This window comes from Fundulus heteroclitus, chromosome 10 (genome assembly GCF_011125445.2).
Source record: "Fundulus heteroclitus isolate FHET01 chromosome 10, MU-UCD_Fhet_4.1, whole genome shotgun sequence".
NCBI classification, from domain to species: domain Eukaryota; kingdom Metazoa; phylum Chordata; class Actinopteri; order Cyprinodontiformes; family Fundulidae; genus Fundulus; species Fundulus heteroclitus.
In genome coordinates, this window is record NC_046370.1 from 22,132,876 (window position 1) to 22,151,783 (window position 18,908).

General features: G+C 42.6%; 1 protein-coding gene across 1 annotated transcript in view; it reads right to left on the reverse strand.

The window, feature by feature from the left end:
• Positions 1-18,908, reverse strand: part of ca10a (carbonic anhydrase Xa) — a 365,114-nt gene that overhangs the window by 15,585 nt on the left and 330,621 nt on the right. The window contains exon 6 of the mRNA XM_036142346.1: positions 6,247-6,319. Within this exon, the coding sequence (XP_035998239.1) occupies positions 6,247-6,319 (73 nt within the window). The remainder of the gene's footprint in view (positions 1-6,246; positions 6,320-18,908) is intronic.

The following is an 18,908-nucleotide window of genomic DNA, read 5'->3' on the forward strand; positions in this document are numbered from 1 at the left end:
AAAATATTATGGCCACCCTTTTTAATTCATGTATTATAGGTAATTAGGTAAATTCTGTCGATTCACTAGTAGGTTTCATTTATTACTGATTACTATAGAATAAAAGATGCGTGTAACCTGTCTGGCAACATGTCATAGGCTAAAAGAGATCAAGAAGCAACACAATGGCCCGAAATTCATGTTTAAAGAAATTCAAACATGAACACTTGATAAACAATGTCAGCTATATATATCAGTCTAAAAAGGGTTACAAAAACAATGATTTGGCTTTGAGACTCCTTTAAACGTCAGTAGCTATGTTTACTCGGATATAAGTAGTAGGAATGAAGGGGAGATCGGAATAAAAATGTAACATGTAAACACCAATTGGAATATTGTGATCGGATTAAACTCAATCGGAATGAAATGGTATTCAAAATGAGACGGGTGGTTTATGTTCATCATTAATCATCGGCCATCAGCATCCATCTAAACAGTGTTCTGATTGTTTCATTCAAATTATGGCAAACTGCCCTGACTGCGCATGCGTGTGTCATAGGTTTCTCATCCTGTAATGCAGAGAGACAAACGGTTTGTGTCACTAAACCTGTAGCATGTCAACGTTCATCATGACCACATTAATTGATTTTGTGCCCATACAAATGATGCATTTAAAAATATTTTTTTCTTTTTTATTCCAAGCACATTTCAGTCCGATCAAAGAATCTTGTGCATGTAAACATAACTAGTGACAGCTATTGTCTACTGGAGAAAACATGGAACACTGAGGAAGCTTCCTGTGAATGGTTGGCCTACCAAAAGATCATTAAGGGCCCACCCAGAAGTTCACAAAATAACTCCGAACAACATCGAAAGTACTGCAGGCCCAGTTAAAGTCAATGTTTATGATTCAATGATAAGAAAGAGATTGCATTATCAGAGTTCCGAGACCAAAACAATGGCTGACCAAGAAGAAGATATTGGCCCTTTTCAGATTTCATACAAAATATCCTGATACAACACCTTTGATGCCGTAATAATCACCAAGACTTTTGGAAAAAAAAATTGGATCGGTGTGACAAAAGTGGAACTTTTACAATTAACTTATTAATACTAAGTCAAACTGGGATATTTCTGTCACAGTTGATGCCGTGGAACCTCTGATTTTAATCGATTTGTGTTTTAAGAATGCTGCAGTTGTAGGAGACGACTTGTAGCTATTAGCTCAAACCCTGTTGGTGTTGGTTCAGGTTTTAGTTCAGTTGCTGCCCTCATAGTCGCGCCTCTAACTTCTCTGTTCTTGGTTCCCTGACGTCCCTTTCTGGATAAAAAGCTGATACGGGTGCAGCTGTGGGCTAAGCAATTTGCCCCTTTTTGAAAGGGGTGATAATGCAAGATTCTGTCTCTCAACTACTTTCAGCCAGAGTGAATTTCACTTGACATTACTGTTGTTAGATATTAAACGAGGCTACACGTTGTTGGAGCTGCTGAAAGCAGTTAATGGGAAAATAACAGATCATTCAAAGGCATTGTGGATGTCATAGATGTGGCATACGTAGATATGGACAATGGATGGCTAAGCCTGAGCTGAATATCTGTAAACCATTTATCTGGCTTGTTTAGATTAAAAGAATTAAAGTAGAGTTTCCTGTTTCGAGAGTCATTTCCTACAAACAAATTATTCAGTGTGTGGCTGCTTCTTCAGGGACACAGAGGCGTCTAACCACTGACAGGGGGCGCTAGCTTTTACGAAATGGTGTTTCCAACCAGTCACAAAAGAGGACGGCCAGAGCAAATTTTCGTAATTTTGGAGGCTAAGAAATGGTTCAGAATAATTGTTTACAAGCATGTCTGTAAAAGCTGTGTGAGACTACACATGGTGGAAGTCTGAGAGAGCTTAGCACTAGTCTCTAAAGATCACAGTAGTCTAGGGGAGTAGGTTTGAAGATCCTTTATTATGTGCAGGGGAAATACTCTTCCCTTACACAGACTATAAAAGCTGCCTCCCTAAACAACTTGACACGGGTTGGCTTCGGTTTAGAGTCCAGTAACTATCATAAATAGTTCAAAAGCTACCAGCTGGGGGTGTGTATTGTGGTTAAATTGCTCCCTAAGGGTTTCTTAATACATATGTGAAAAAAAGGAAATTAAGTTAAAAAGAAACTGGCCAAGTGTGTGTGTGTGTCGCGTCATTAGCAGTGCACTAGGGGAAGCGACAAGCAGGGACGACGTTAAGGTGACAGACCAACCTCAACTACAGTGCTCTGGGATATTTAATATACTGTACAAACCTCTGTAATTAGTTACATAGGAAAATAAGTTCTGGTGTCTACAAGATAAAGGAACAAGTTATCATGGAACCTAAGCCTATGACTGTCTGTAAGCGCAACAATGAGCAACGTGTCAAAATCGAAAGACCTTATTTAAGGTTATTTAAGATTATTCTTAGAATACCAGTAGAAGAGACACAAACCAGAGATTCTAACCCTAATATGAACCTTAAATAAATTAAAAAAGGGAGAGTAGAAAGTTCTGTGTAACAAAGTTGATTCATCACAAACAAGTCAATTTAAAATAAGACAAATATAGGCTTGGACAACCAATGCATAAGTAAATTGGCCAGTTTATGGGTTTTATAACAAAACTTTTTTTTTTTTCAGACATACAAATACAAGTACTATGGTAGCTTTAATAATTATCTCAATTATAATAATTTGCAATGGATATCATCCTGTTTGTTATGGGAAGATCTTTGACAAAATTTATAACAGCTCAACGGGAACTTGAGGAACACACAAAAGCCAAATTGTTGGGTTAAACATGTTAAATATATTTTTTTAAGGTATTTGGTCATAGAAAGCAGAAGTAAGCTTTGCCTTTTAACATGTTGCCTTTTATACTGTCTTCAAAAAAATGTCACACAAATTTATTTATTTTTTTTATACTAGGAACTTTGATCATCCCCCGACACAGTTGGACCCTGGTGGTGGGCTTTAATAACTTCATTCTTCTAATGTCCCCTCTCTTCTGGAGCAAGGTAAATCAGGCCTCATCAGGCCATATGACCATTCTCAAAGACATCAGAGTTCAATCTTTGAAACATCTGGCAAACTGAGGCCTTGTTTTCCAAATAGCCTTAATGGCTGCCTTTCTTAAGAATAAACATTGGTTAAATGACAATACACCGAGCACTATGTGGAAATTTAATATGCACATGTGCTTAGATTTACAGAAAAAAAGGCAAGGGCCTTGTGGTTTACTTTTACTTTTAATAGACTTTCACTAATTCCTTAAGTACACTTGATAATACATCTGATGTGTTAGACTGTTCTAAACCCTACTGTGGGAGTTAAGTCAAAAAGAAAAATCAAGGACTCCAACATATTCAGTGTAATACAAGCAGGACATTTTATTTATTTATTTTTTTGCTATGGATCTTAATTCTGATCTCTTAATCCTGCACGGTGTGAATGCGTCATTTTGTTTGTATGCGTACACATATGTGCATTATGATGCTTTTGGATGAGAGAAACATTGGCTGCAAGACTCAGAAGCATGCGTGGGTGGAGGTGTGTGCGTGTCTCTGAGTCAGCGTGTACGAGGTGGTGTATCAGACTGAGTTTTTGGACAGCTGTCAGAATCCTCTCCAGTGCCTCTCGTTGGACACAAATAATCCCGCCTCACAACACAACACCCTAGCTGCGCCCAAATACCTCTGGGACACCTCCAAACCACAAGGGGTCAGCGCATGTTATCTGCCACTCACCTCCCACCCATTAATCCAATTATTTGTCTTTTTTTTTTTTTTAAAGTTAGCTTCAGGCAATCTCTGCAGTGGGATGGAGTGAGATCTCTGGAGAGCAGCTGTCGACTTCTACCGTACCAAAAGCCCCCTCCAGCTATCAGTATTTTTCTCCCTGCAGGTATCTCAATGTCCTAATCTTCCAACAACATAATGGTTCTCTAAAAGATCCTGAACAGCAGTGCAATGACTGTCTAATCACAGGTGCAAGAAAACTTTACATTTTGTTCTGCACTGAAACAAGTGCCTCCGACTTGGTGACTCTACAACTGAGTATCTGAATAAAGAAATCTCTTACAGTAAAGTAACTGAATAAATAGCACCAAATGATTTTAATGCTATATTTGCAGAACATCATAGAGAAATACAAGACTGTGAATATGCTGCAACATTTCCAAAAGTACTCGCTTACTCGTCCAATCAATTGATTGATTCAATCAATTGAAAAACCTTTCCTATCGTCACAAGTGTAAAAAGTCAAGCACCAAGTCATTCAGACTGCTTCTATAAGAATATGTGACAGAATGGGTTGTTCTGTGATAGGATGCCGTGTGTAACAATAAGTACAGCTTGAAATTTCAGTACAACTAAAAATTACGCAGCCAGATGTTGGGGGTGTTATAACAAGGTAGAAGGGGACGATAGGAACTCAGCCATGAAGTGGTGGCTGAGTAAAATCACAGAGTGGGGTCAGCAGAGGCAGGGTGTGCAGAAGTTTGGTCAGAGTGGATTATGGCGTGGGCTTCTGTTTTTTTAGGAGCTGGACTTTGCTCCTTGGTTTGGAACTGTTAATGCTTCTGTATACAAAGAAGTTTTAGACAATTTCAGGCAATGTTTTAGAAATAGTCCTCATCTGTTGCAGCCCAACTATGCACAAGTGCAAAAAACAAGGTTCATACTCTAACCCTAATCCAACTGAAACTAAGGATAAAACGGGGTTTAGTCTTTAATTTTGGATAATTTTTTAATCTGCATGTTTACTACCAGCCATTTTTGGAAGTTAGCCAGTATCTGCATGGATTAGAAGTATTGATTTCCATACTAAAACAATACATATATGTTTTAAAGCATGTCAAATAAGGTGAACCCAGGTCAATGATAGCGCACTAGGAAGAATGAACTTGCCTAAAAGACTTTTCACAGATTCTAAAGTACAGTGCTCTGGTCCCGGAGTGAACATTTTCAAGCCTGCTGGCCACATTTTTGCCATTGTGAGCAAGGAGTTGCTTTGCTAAACAGAAATTTGAGCTTCCCAAAAAATACCAGTGCACTGATAGGTAAAGTGGGTGCTTAGTTTGTAAAAAAAAAAAAAAAAAATTGTTCTCAGCAATCACCGTTCTAATTCAAATTATTAGATTAAAAATACAGTGAATTTAGAACATGCTAGTTTCAGATGATTTTTTTTTTTTTTTGCATAAAATAATTATTTCTGTTAGGTAAATAACAAAGTTCAGCTGTCAGTGCGGTGGGACGTATTTAAAGGTGAAGTTGCCAGTCTATCATAGGGCCACATAGAAACACGCAGGGCAAATAACCATGCTCATGTATACTCAGAGCTACAGGCATTTAGAGACTAATTAGCCTAGTATGCACATTTTAGTACTGTGGAAGAAAGCCAGAGTATCCAAACACCTCTGCAAGGATTCGAAGCAGAACCTTAATATAACACAGAGGGAAAGTATTAGTGGTAAGAGTACCGCCTTGCTTTTCTTAGGCAAAAATAACCATATTTGGGCAAAGGACTGATGCTGTTGTGGATTATAAAGGTAAAGTCAACAAAGATGGGGGGGGCTATGATTGTCTTCAGAACCTGAATCGGTACTAATCTATCCACATCCCTGATTGGCTTTTCCAATCTGATTGGTTGCTGTGGATGCTATCTAACGGCTATATTCTGGAACCACTTGCCATATTCTACTTGTATCGCTTAAACTAGTTACATGACACCTCAGTAAAATGGATGTAGATTTGGGATACAGGTCATAAACAAAGGCAGGATACACAACTGCTGAAATTCCTTGGTGATTTGTGAACAATTGAAACCTGTTCAACTTTTACTTTGGCTTTTTCAAATAATGCCTCTGGTTCTAGTTGCACATGTGGGGTGATGTTTGTCTTGATCTTCCCCACAAGGTTGACTGGAATTATGGCATGTGGTTCAAATAGCTTCTTTTGTTAGAGTATCTAAAACATCTAAACCAGGGGTAGAAGCTCTCTGATTTTTTCCGCATATTTACTTAGTCATCAACTGTAAAACCCCTTGCATTGGTTTTATTGGGGGGTTAATCATCTTGTTATCTTAGCAACACGTGTCATCTCGGTAAGCCCTAGTTGAAAATTAAAAAAAACAAAACAAAAAAAACTGTTGCTTCAAATGACATTGGGCTGCACAGCTTGGTGAATGATTTGTGTGAAACGAATCCTTGGAGATTTTCTGACATTTCGATGACTGCACAGGCACTTACTTTTATATGTTATTCTTGTGATGGTGTCTCTGTTCAGCATGCGATTCAGGAAAGAGTTTGATGTCTCGGCGATCTGCATTAAAGAGAAAGAGGGAGGGGGAGAACATAGAAAGAAAAAGGTGAGGTTAAAACGGTCAAATGTTGAATTGAGCCCATCTAAAATTAAACTGAATCCACTCAGGGATTAATCTACTCAGGGCAGCACTCTTAAGGATGAAGCCAATGTTATTTTTTTCCCCCTTTAAATCTTATCTTTAATGGCCGTGAAATGCTGAAGCCCACTCATGTAATTTTCTCAGTCAGAGGCCCTTACACCATTTTCTACTGCGGTTCTGCCTTTTGAAGAAAAACAAAAGCTCCTACTGGTTTTAAGAAACCATAAAAAAAAAAAAACATCTTATAGACATAAACTGCTTTGGACACAAAATACTATCCATCTTTTTGAATAGGAAATACACTGCGTCTTTTTTATCCTGGCATAATTCCATTATGGATCAAAACAAGTTTAATTTTATCAGAGATGAAAGTGAAAGCATTGTTGAATGTGACTCGGCCTGATTTAGCCTTTCCTTTAGAAATAACAAAACATCCTTGCTCTACCGACAGAGGAGGTTTATTACACCCATCTGGAACAAAAAAAAACAACTAAAGACATTTTCATCTTGCATTTGGTTAATCCGACAGAATCAACAAAGAAAGCTGTGTTTAAAGCACAAGTATCAAAACAATGCTCTTTTTTTATACTAAAACGGCACTTATTTGTCATGGTTGAGTTTTGCTTTGGCTTTGTTTTTCTGTTATTTTCATTTTTTCATCTCTTTTGGGTTAGGTTTGACTTTATTTATTGTTAGTTTTCTGTCATCAGTTATTTTCTGTCATTTTTCACTTCACCTCCTCAGCAGTCAGTCACACCTGTTATCATTTACCAGTCAATTAGCCAGACCCTGTTTTCACCTGTGAAGTGTTCTATTTAAACCTGCCTCTGCCTTCAGTTCAGCACTGGGCCGTCATCATCCCACACCTCTCCATGCCAGTCCCCGGTTTGCCTTGGAAGCTTTGTTTTGCTCCTTTTGTTAAGGTTAGTCACTCTAAAGACTGTTTGTTCACTGTTTGTTCCTGGAGAGGTTCTGCTCTGTGCCCTGGTGTCTCTCAAGTTCTGCTAACCTGACTAGCCGCCCTGGTGAAGCTCAGCTCTGTGCCCTGGTGTCTCAAGTTCTGCTAACCTGACTAGCCGCCCTGGTGAAGCTCAGCTCTGTGTCCTGGTGTCTCTCAAGTTCTGCTAACCTGACTAGCCGCCCTGGTGAAGCTCAGCTCTGTGCCCTGGTGTCTCCAAATGAACTGCTAACCTGAGTGCTATGAGGCCTGCTAGCCGAGCAGCACCTAGCAAGTGTGGACTCTCTGTCTCCGGGCCGTCAGCTCCTGCCATCACCTTCACTCAGTTTCGGTGCAACCAGCTCCTCATCAGACCTCCACCCATCAACCTTGCAATAAAGACTCTCTAACTTTTAGTCCCGTGTGTGTGTCCTGAAGTTCATCGGTAAACAAAATCCTGACAGTACGGCCCAGTCACAAGGTGAACTCAGGCGCCATGCGGGACTTACCTGCAGGAGTTGACGACCCGGAAATCATCGCATATTTAGAGATGTGCCAACGTCAGATGAGGGAAAGGTACGCCAGGATGGCTTCTGCCCGGAACCCTGCGCCACCGATCCGGGCCAACTCTACTCCCCTGGTGGTCCAAGTGGGTGTGGTAACGGCTACTTCAGAGCCCGGGAAAGGAAGCCGCTCAGCCTCTCGTCGTCTCGGTCATCATCTCCATGACTCACAGCTGGCCCCTCGAGTAAAGCACATCGTTCCACCTAGCAGACCCCCACGCATCAAGGAGAGCCAGCTGTGGGAGTTCTACTACGGAGACCGAGATGACCTTCTGCCCTGCTGGCCAGCTGCCACCCCCGAGATTGCCTCGGATTCCTCATCTGTCCCCTCCCGGCGAAGACAGCAGAACCACCGGCGCGGAGGGTCCGTCAAGGTTCAAGAGGAGGATCCGCCTCCAACCTCGGCGCTCTCCGAAGCCTGTAGCCCGGCGCCGCTCTCCGAAGCCTGTAGCCCGGCGCCGCTGCCCGCCGAAGCCTGTAGCCCGGCGCCGCTGCCCGCCGAAGCCTGTTGCCCGGCGCCGCTGCCCGCCAAAGCCTGTTGCCCGTCACAGCCCGAAGTAACCGAAGAGTTGGTTCAGTCTCCGCCCGAAAGCTCCGCTCTGCTTGCCGCCGAAAGCTCCGTGCCGCCTAAAACAGACCCGTCGGCCGACGAGGGAGTTGCTTTGCCTCAGCCCGAGGCCTCCGAGGGAGCCGCTTTGCCTCAGCCCGAGGCCTCCGAGGGAGCCGCTTTGCCTCAGCCCGAGGCCTCCGAGGGAGCCGCTTTGCCTCAGCCCGAGGCCTCCGAGGGAGCCGCTTTGCCTCAGCCCGAGGCCTCCGAGGGAGCCGCTTTGCCTCAGCCCGAGGCCTCCGAGGGAGCCGCTTTGCCTCAGCCCGAGGCCTCCGAGGGAGCCGCTTTGCCTCAGCCCGAGGCCTCCGAGGGAGCCGCTTTGCCTCAGCCCGAGGCCTCCGAGGGAGCCGCTTTGCCTCAGCCCGAGGCCTCCGAGGGAGCCGCTTTGCCTCAGCCCGAGGCCTCCGAGGGAGCCGCTTTGCCTCAGCCCGAGGCCTCCGAGGGAGCCGCTTTGCCTCAGCCCGAGGCCTCCGAGGGAGCCGCTTTGCCTCAGCCCGGGGTCTCCGAGGGAGCCGCTTTGCCTCTGTCCAAGTCCCGTGAGGAGGTCCAGGAGGACCTGCCTCCGCCCAAGTCCTGTGAGGAGGTCCAGGAGGACCTGCCTCCGCCCAAGTCCCGTGAGGAGGTCCAGGAGGACCTGCCTCCGCCCAAGTCCCGTGAGGAGGTCCAGGAGGACCTGCCTCCACCCAAGCCTCGTGAGGAAGTCCAGGAGGACCCGCCTCTGGCCTCGGTTTCCACCGAGACCGGTAGCTTGGCACCGCCTCCAACTGATCTGTTCGGCCAGAGCCGCAGATTGCGGACTTCGAGCCGCTCGACTCTGCCTCGTCGGGGCCGTCCACCACGGCGCCCGCCTCTGACTTCTCTGTTTGGCCGGAGCCGCAGACTGCGGACTTCGAGCCATTTGACTTTGCCTCGTCGGGGCCGTCCACCACGGCGCCCGCCTCTGATTTCTCTGTTTGGCCGGAGCCGCAGACTGCGGACTTCGAGCCGCTCGACCCTGCCTCGTCGGGGCCGTCCACCACGGCGCCCGTCTCTGACTTTCCTGTTCGGCCGGAGCCGCCGACTGCGGTCTCCGGGCCGCTTGACTTTGCCTCGTCGGGGCCGCCCTCCTCGAGGGTTTAGTCGGGCGATGCTGCTCCGCCGCCTGCCTCGTCCAGGACGACCTCCACGAAGACTTTTTCTTTTTTGCTTAGCAGCCGTTCTTGCCTGAGCCCTTAAGGCCAGTGCCTTCTGTTATTTTTTGGGCTCGATTTCAGTTTTTGATTTACTTAGGATTTTTGGGGTTTTAGAGTTATTTAGGGGTTCTTGTTTTCTTAGAGTTCTTAGTCTCTGTTTTACTTTTGTTTTTCCTGCTCCGTTTTAGGATTCTAGGTTTTGCCTTAGTTTCCAAGCTTTGCTTTGTTTCCTCATTTATAGCCTTAGTTCTCTGGTTTTCTCATTAGTTTACTTATTCATGTTCTAGTTTTCTTGTTTTGCCTTTATTTCTAGTTTAGCCTTAGTCTCATAGTTCTGCTTAGTATTTTGTTTTGGTTTTGCATTAGTTTTATAGTTTTTCTTGAATGTCTTGATCTTTTTCCTAGTTTTTTTTTTGTTTTATTTTGATTTTCTAGTTTTTTGCTTCGGTTTTTCTTTAGTTATCCCTACCCTAGTTCTTCAGGTTTTGTTCTATAGGTTAGTTCATGCCTGGTTTTCTAGTTTATGGTTTAGATCTGTAGTTTCCCAGCGCTCTTTAGGTCCCAGCGCTTCTTAGTTTTGTTTTGGCCCCCTAGCTCTTAGTCCCCTGGCGTGTTTGACGCTCTCCATTCTCCGGAATTTAGACGCCCTTAGTTCCTGGTATTTTTGTTTCCTGGCGTGTTAAGACGCCCTCTGACCTCTGTAGATTTCATGTTTTTCTGGCGTGTTAGAACGCCCTTTGTCTCCTGGCATTTTAGGATGCCCTCCGCTCTTGTTTCCTGGCATATTAGAACGCCCTTTGTTCCTGTTTCCCTGGTGTTTAGATTTCTAGCGTTAGATTTAGTGTTCCCGGCGTGTTTAGACACGCTCTGTTCTCGGTTCCCCGGCGTGTTAGGACGCCCTTTGTTCTCGGTTCCCCGGCGTGTTAGGACGTCCTTTGTTCTCGGTTCCCCGGCGTGTTAGGACGCCCTTTGTTCTCGGTTCCCCGGCGTGTAGTACGCCCTCCGTTCTTGTTCCTAGGTGTTTTAGACGTTCCTGCTTCCCTCATATCCCGACGTTCTCTTCCCCAGCCCCGGCGTTTTCCTCACGCCCCGGCGGGTTTCCCTTTGGCGCTAGTACGCCCGTTCCTTCCCTTTGGCGCTAGTACGCCCGTTCCTTCCCTTTGGCGTTAAGTACGCCCGTTCCTTCCCTTTGGCGTTGAGTACGCCCGTTCCTTCCCTTTGGCGTTAAGTACGCCCGTTCCTTCCCTTTGGCGTTGAGTACGCCCGTTCCTTCCCTTTGGCGTTGTCGTACGCCCGTTCCTTCCCTTTGGCGTTGTCGTACGCCTGTTCTTCCCTCTGGCGTTGTCGTACGCCTGTTCTTCCCTCTGGCGTTGTCGTACGCCTGTTCTGCCTTGTGGCGATTGTTCGCCTGTCAACGTCGGTTAGACATCTTTTGTTTTGCCTACCTTCCCTCCACCCACCCAGGTTAGATCAGCTTGGTTATGACTCTTGCCCGCCATCCTGCCGTCCCTCCACCCACCCTGGTTCGTCACTTTGTAGTTTGTTTTGTTTGATTTTAGGCCGTCCGGAGTCCGGCCTTGAGGGGGGGGTAATGTCATGGTTGAGTTTTGCTTTGGCTTTGTTTTTCTGTTATTTTCATTTTTTCATCTCTTTTGGGTTAGGTTTGACTTTATTTATTGTTAGTTTTCTGTCATCAGTTATTTTCTGTCATTTTTCACTTCACCTCCTCAGCAGTCAGTCACACCTGTTATCATTTACCAGTCAATTAGCCAGACCCTGTTTTCACCTGTGAAGTGTTCTATTTAAACCTGCCTCTGCCTTCAGTTCAGCACTGGGCCGTCATCATCCCACACCTCTCCATGCCAGTCCCCGGTTTGCCTTGGAAGCTTTGTTTTGCTCCTTTTGTTAAGGTTAGTCCTGTCAGTCACTCTAAAGACTGTTTGTTCACTGTTTGTTCCTGGAGAGGTTCTGCTCTGTGCCCTGGTGTCTCTCAAGTTTTGCTAACCTGACTAGCCGCCCTGGTGAAGCTCAGCTCTGTGCCCTGGTGTCTCAAGTTCTGCTAACCTGACTAGCCGCCCTGGTGAAGCTCAGCTCTGTGTCCTGGTGTCTCTCAAGTTCTGCTAACCTGACTAGCCGCCCTGGTGAAGCTCAGCTCTGTGCCCTGGTGTCTCCAAATGAACTGCTAACCTGAGTGCTATGAGGCCTGCTAGCCGAGCAGCACCTAGCAAGTGTGGACTCTCTGTCTCCGGGCCGTCAGCTCCTGCCATCACCTTCACTCAGTTTCGGTGCAACCAGCTCCTCATCAGACCTCCACCCATCAACCTTGCAATAAAGACTCTCTAACTTTTAGTCCCGTGTGTGTGTCCTGAAGTTCATCGGTAAACAAAATCCTGACATTATTTAATTGTATTAATTCAGCTTGGCCTGTAAATGTACCAGTGAGCTTCCTGTATGCTTGAACACGCAGTGATAGTCACCATTTTTTCCCGATCAAACCGATTCCAGTTCTAAAAGAAGGACCAGGGCTTTCAATGGACAAGTTATTCCTATTTACCAGCAAACCACTAAAACTGGTTCTTTGTTGGTATCAACTTTAGCCAGACACTGGGTGGCGGCTTGTGTACACTAACACAGTTAAAATATCTACAAAACTCTAGATTTAATTTAACTAAACATAATAATATTTTATCATTCAATTAACATAAATTTACTTTCTCTCATTTTAAACATGGCTTGTTCTACTATTGCCCATCACTTATGAATATGGTCGTGGGAACTTTGTGGAAAAACCCTAATGGTGACAATAAAATCACAAATGATGCTTTGATTTAATGTAGAAATAAGGTCTGGGACTCTATTTATAAACATTTGACTTAAATAACCATTAGTGACTCCTTTGATTATACAGTTAAACCCAAAATTATTCATACCGCTACCAACATTTAGGTTTAGATTGGTCTTTTAACTTGTTTCTCCTGACTGGAAGCAGTATTAAGGTGTGAGAGAATCTGTAGAGGAGGGCATAAAGATTAGGGTCACAAAAGATAAATTGTGGAACAGTGGAAGCAACCAAAACACTGGTCACCAAATATGAGCAGAATTTGATTGCCGTTATGTTAACAAAGTTTCTCCTCTTAATGATTGAGCGGGGTATAAATAATTTTCTACCTGCAATTTTTTATAAAACAAAACAGATAAAGACAGATATTGATATTTTTTCCAGACCTGATAATTCTTTCACAAACTTTTCTTTTCTTTGGAGATATGCTTGTCTTAATACTTATAAGAAGGAAAATTCTTGGTTGAATAAAAATCCTCATTTCAAATCTAACTCTTTCAGGGGTACAAATAAGTTTCGGCTTAACTCTAACTGGAATTCTGTGAAATAACACAGAATGGTCCAGTAGGTATTTGGGTTTTACGGTCACGGTTCAGCATGTTTTCAGTACACATCAGTCAAGGAAAATAAATAACTGTTTTGTTTTTTTATTTCTTTAAATGAAAAAAAAATAACATGAGCAAGCATAACCAATACCTGGATAGTCATATAATAAAGCAAAATAAACACTTGTTTTGAAATTTTGGACACAGACTGTGGCCCTATTTGAGAATAAATGTTTAAGTCACTTATTTGTTTACTTTATATTTCGACAACCTAGATTACCAGCTGTACCTAAATGCTCGGAGCTGTCAGGAAAGTCTCTGAGTTTGGAGATAGGAGTCCTGTCTGTTTTGTTTTGGTGTCACGTTTTACAGCTGTGCTGCAAAACATTGTATTGCGCTCTTGGTTCCACACATACACATTCTGCCTGTGTTCAGGTATAAAACAGCATTGGATTTTTTCATACACCCAGGCCGATGGGGCTGTACAATATATTTTCAGCAAGAATAGATGTACCATTTCACCCCTATTTCGCTGGCTCCGAAAAGAGGGTTTGCAATAACCAGACTACTACTTTTGAAAGTCGTTTTAAGATGGCATGAATCCAACTAGTTTTTTTTTTGGCTTTGCTTTGAATGACCTGCAGCTACAGCAGCCAGCGACCACTAATATGCATTTTTACAACAGGAAGGTGGTAAGGAAGTTATCAACTTCAGTTAAGAAAATAACAATTTAAATCTTTCAATAGAACCCCTTCTTCAATAAAAGGAACACTGTATTTGTATACTTATTGTAGAAGGAATGCTTAGATACAGATTGTATGCACATGTTAATAGGAAGAAAATTGTTACAGAATGTACGAGGTACTTCTTGCTCAAATCAGAAAACGCCACTCAGTGTACTGAGTACACAGCAGACTTTTGACTATATATATATTCACCTTTAGGTTTACATACTTAAGTGTTATAAATTAGTGGAAATAACTAAACCTGTGTAACAGTCCAGCCATCATTCGATCCAGTGTGGTAAATAGACCTTCGCACTGGATGACCTTCATGTATTTGCCGGTGATACATAGCATCATCATGGGATTATCCACCTTGTGCTTCATGTCCACCTTCAGGCTCTTTGCTTCCTGCTTTCTTCATTTGCCCTCACTCCGTCAGCTATATGGACTTCACAGCTCTTACTGCAGAGACGTCTTTTGGTGAAGTGATAAAAAAAAAAAAAAGACTCGCCCGTCATTCACCTCCTTTCCTTGCACAAAAGTTACTTAGCGGCTGCCCTTTCTCATCTTCAGGCAGGCATTATGGCTTAACAGCCTCTCATGCTGCTCTGTGGATTTTTTTTTCTCTACCTCCCTCATTTCTATCACTTTTCCTAGAAGTGCCTGAGGTGATCCTTTCATTCTACACAAGACATATTTTCAGCATAGGTCCGAGATTAGTATAAACTGTACAACATAAAGCTGAATGTCAGTGTGGCTCAAGATGATCTGTAATCCATTATAAATTGACTGCTTCATGATGTAACCAAAAAACATGGACATACTATCCAAAGTACCCTTATACCCTGTAGGATGTTTATTTCATTTTATCAAATAACGAATAACATCATGTATTATAGTGGGACTTCATGTGATCGACCACAAGAAAGTAGTATATAGTGTGAAGGGGCTTTAAATATTTAACATTTTAAGTTCTTCCTGGATATGCATTATACCCCCTGAGTCAATACTGTGTTGCAGTTGCAATTGCAGCTAAAGATATTTGGGGTATTTATCTGTGAGCTTTGCATATCCAGACACTGAAATTTTGCCCACTGTTCTTTGTAAACTAGCTTAAGCTCAGTAAGGAATGGATGCAGACCATCAGTGAACAGTATTTTTTCAAGCCTTGTCACAAGTTCTCATTTGGATCACCGGTACTGACTGGATTTTGAATCGGGCAACCTCAACATGCTTTGAGCTAAAGCATCCCTTGTAGCTCCAGCTGTATGTGTTGTGACAATGTCCTGTTGAAAGGTGAACTTCCACCCCAGTCTCAGTTATTTTGCTGGCAGGCTTCCCTCCAGGGTTCTTCTGCATTTTCACTGTTAGGTTTCCCACTAGCCCACATTACCATGCACATAGGCCACAAATGTCAGTGTTCATAGAAACCTGTCAAAGTGCCACTCTTTTATAAAGGCCAGATTTGTGGAGCGTACCTCAGCTACAGATTTCTGAAGGTCCTCCAAGGTTACTTTAAGCCTCTCGGCTGCTTCTCTTATTAACTCCTTGCTCGACCTGTCGGTTTAGCCAGACAGCCAGGTCTTGGTAGGTTTGCAGCTGAGCCATACCCTTTCTAATTTCAGATGATGCAATATGTTCAAAGCTAGAGATACTTTAAACTTCTCTGCAAATGTATTCCTGGTGTGGCTGCTGTACTCCTTTGTCTTCACGGTGCTGTTTGTTCACCAATGTTCTCTCCCAAATGTCTGAGGCCTTCACAGGACAGATGGGTTTATAGATATTAAATTATACTAAAGTTATTTGCATAAATCAAGTCTGTAATGCTAGCTACTGGTTGCCATGGAATATATAAATAAATGTACTCCACAATTTGAAAACCACGCATATTTGTTCCCCTTCACAATCACACACTCTATGAAGGTCTGTCACGAAATATGAAACTCTTTGAATGTTTATGAATACCATTGCAAGGCACTGTCCTGGTTTCCTGCCTCACATATTTAGTCTGGTTTTAGTTGTCCAGTGGGGTCTCCAAAGGTGACTCAAAACTCCATTAAGAGAACCAGCTGTTCTTCTTTGGAATTCTGAGTCACAGCGATGAAATCGAAACAGTGAAAATGGCAAAAAAAAAGAAAGAAAAGGTACAAAGAAAGGGAAAAATGAGAGAAATGAGCCTCCATTCTGAGAAAGATTTGTCTAATTACCACTTAGCTGCTGTGTGAAGGAAGTAACTCGATGACACATGCTTTAAGACAGTGGGAGTGAAGCGACACCTTAGGGGAGAAAAAAAGCGAGTAGTGGAATTTTACTAGCGGGTGACGTGGGGAGGCACAATATATCACATAACGTTTTTTTGTCTGGGAAATTACTGCATTTCATTTCATCCCCTTTTCTGGAAGGAGTCACTGACAATAAGGAAGGTTGGCCTTGCTGTATTAAAAAAATATCTGGTGCATACACACTGCTTTAATAAGCCACAACATGTTTAGTATTATTTAGCTTGCATTTAATTTGCTCCTGTTGATTTAGTCTGGATATGAATATTTGAAATGGAGAGGCAATTAGTGCTGCTAGAAAAAAAAAGTGTGCCAGAGGCAAGAATCAGCTCGGTCAACTTCCAAATGTGTTGTTACTGTAGCTTAGAACAAAACCATTTATTGTACTACTTGGTTTGAGTAGTTCTGATCTAAAACCGATCTTCAGCACAGAGGAATGTGTGCTGGGGTTGTTCTAGGTCATAACATCGATCCATCATTTATACAAGTTTAATTCTGTTTATAGGTCACAGAGAGGTTTGTGCCTGTCTCAGCTGGTCAACAGCCTCGAGGAGGGGTCCACCCAGGACAAGTCACCTGTGCATTACAGCCCCAACACTGAGAAACACAACGATTCACACAAACAGTGATGCCTGAGGGCAAACGGCAATGCAGAAGAAAACCTGGGTTCCCAGAGAAGCCCCTTGAATCCACTAGGAGAAGTTTTAAACTCCACACAGAAAGGCCAAGAGCCTCTCTTGGCTCACCCCTTCTTGCTGTATGACTAACATTTTAGTGCGAGTTTACATTCTGTCTGTTGCTAAACTATTTCACTGTTACATTGGGACTGTGTATTTACAGTCAAGTCAGAGTTGTACACCAATGGCTGATCTAGATTACTCAACGATGATGTTTGACTTCACGGGAAAAAAAAAAACAACTTACTGCACTCATGGGATATGTATTTAATTTCACACCACTATTTATAACAATCAGTGTCTATAATATTAGATTTTTTGAGGGGCAGCCACTCTTACTTTTAGCATGTGCTTGTGCTACCCGATGTTTCTATATGGTCTATTAAAATGTCCACAAAATATGCAGTCTTGCACAGAAATTCTAAAGGGGACCGTACTACTCTGATATTAATGAGGTAGAACCAGCAGCTACTTTGTTTTAGAATGATAACATGTGATTTTTTTAACTGATAGGTTTGGTTTTCTGAACTTTGTGTATTTGCGTAGTACCTTTTGGACATTAAAAGCACAGTGGGGAAAAGAAGTACTGAACACATACATGCCTTTTTTTTTGGTAAATATATTTCTATTGTCGCCCTTGGCATGAAGTTCACACCAGATGTCAGCAAAAACACAATCAATCCACATCATAACTACTAAAATAAGTGTAATGACTCAGAGTTTAAGAATTGAACAGATGATAAAAAATATAAAGTGCAAATAGTCCTACAAACCTAAAAAAAACTGCTGCAATTTGTCAGTGATAAGAAGGAAATTATGCTAGCTCTCAGTGCAAATTAATATCCGCTCTTTGAAATTCCAGTAAAAATATGTTTTGTTACCAAGGTATTGCACAAAAAGCAGTGGGTGAAAGCAAAGGACTTTAAGGACCAGTGCAACCCTGTTGTTCCATCTACTGATTGTATTGGTCACAGATGTCTTTCTAAAAATTTAAATATCCCAGTGAACACTATTGCATCTATGAATTGGAAAGGGAAGGAACATATTTTCACCATTAACCAGCCACAACCAAACTTGCAAGATTTGCCAGCTAACTGCACAAAACTCCACTGCAGAAGAAAAAAAAAGGTTATATTGAAGCTAGTTTCAAGTTTGCTGATAAACTTTTGGACAGGCCACTAAATAAAAACTGGGGGAATATAATCTGACCATAATGTAACTCTTTGGAGATGCACTGCACACAAAATATTTAGAGGAGGAATAGCACAACAGTAAAGATCGGAGTTGTGAACGTCATGGTACAAGGTTTTCTTTCAGCATATGGCACTCCCATGCTTCACTGAAGTGTTAATGTGGAAAGGATAAATATACTGCAAATTATTTTTATAAGATCTGAAGATGAAACAAAGGTGCATTCAACACTGAGATGTCTTGAAGCTGCACTCTATTCCTCACAGGTTTGTTTATGCATTAATTTTGCTAGGATTTGATTCTATATATATATATATATATAGGTTAAGTAGGATGTTAGCAACATCTGGTGTGTGGGTTTCATGTCAATAGTCCCACACCATAAATTACATATCCTGAAGAAAAAAATAGATTTCTTTCTATTATTAGTTTGCCTGCTGCAGAATTTACTGTAGAATTTGGCTTTTTGAGCAAATTTCGCATTGGGAATTAAGGTAATTTATGTTTAATCCTTATTTTAATCGGATATCGTCATTGCAAAAAGATAATAGTCATATCAATAAATATTCACATTTTCAACCTGACCATCTAGCAGTGCAGTAACTGTTCAATCACTATTTCCTGAGGCCATCATACCTGCAGCACCGCTACACTCTTGTGTTGGAGGAGCCAAGTCAAGGAGGTCTGACCCAGGTCACTATTTCCCCTGTCCTTTCAGGACCGAGTGATGGGCCCATTGACATCTGGGAACTCATTAGCTGTTGGGAGCTGAACTTTCAGCGTCAGTGTGCAGAGTGGCAAAGGACATTGGCTGCCTCTTTGATCTCCTAGCCTCTCATTCGAGATGGAGACTTCTCCAAAAACAACAAAGGGACAGCGGAGTGCTGCCATCAACCTAACAGTGGTGCTCAGCACTGACACAAATCCAGAGAGCATGTTGTTTCACTCCACAGGATAATTGGATAGCTAATT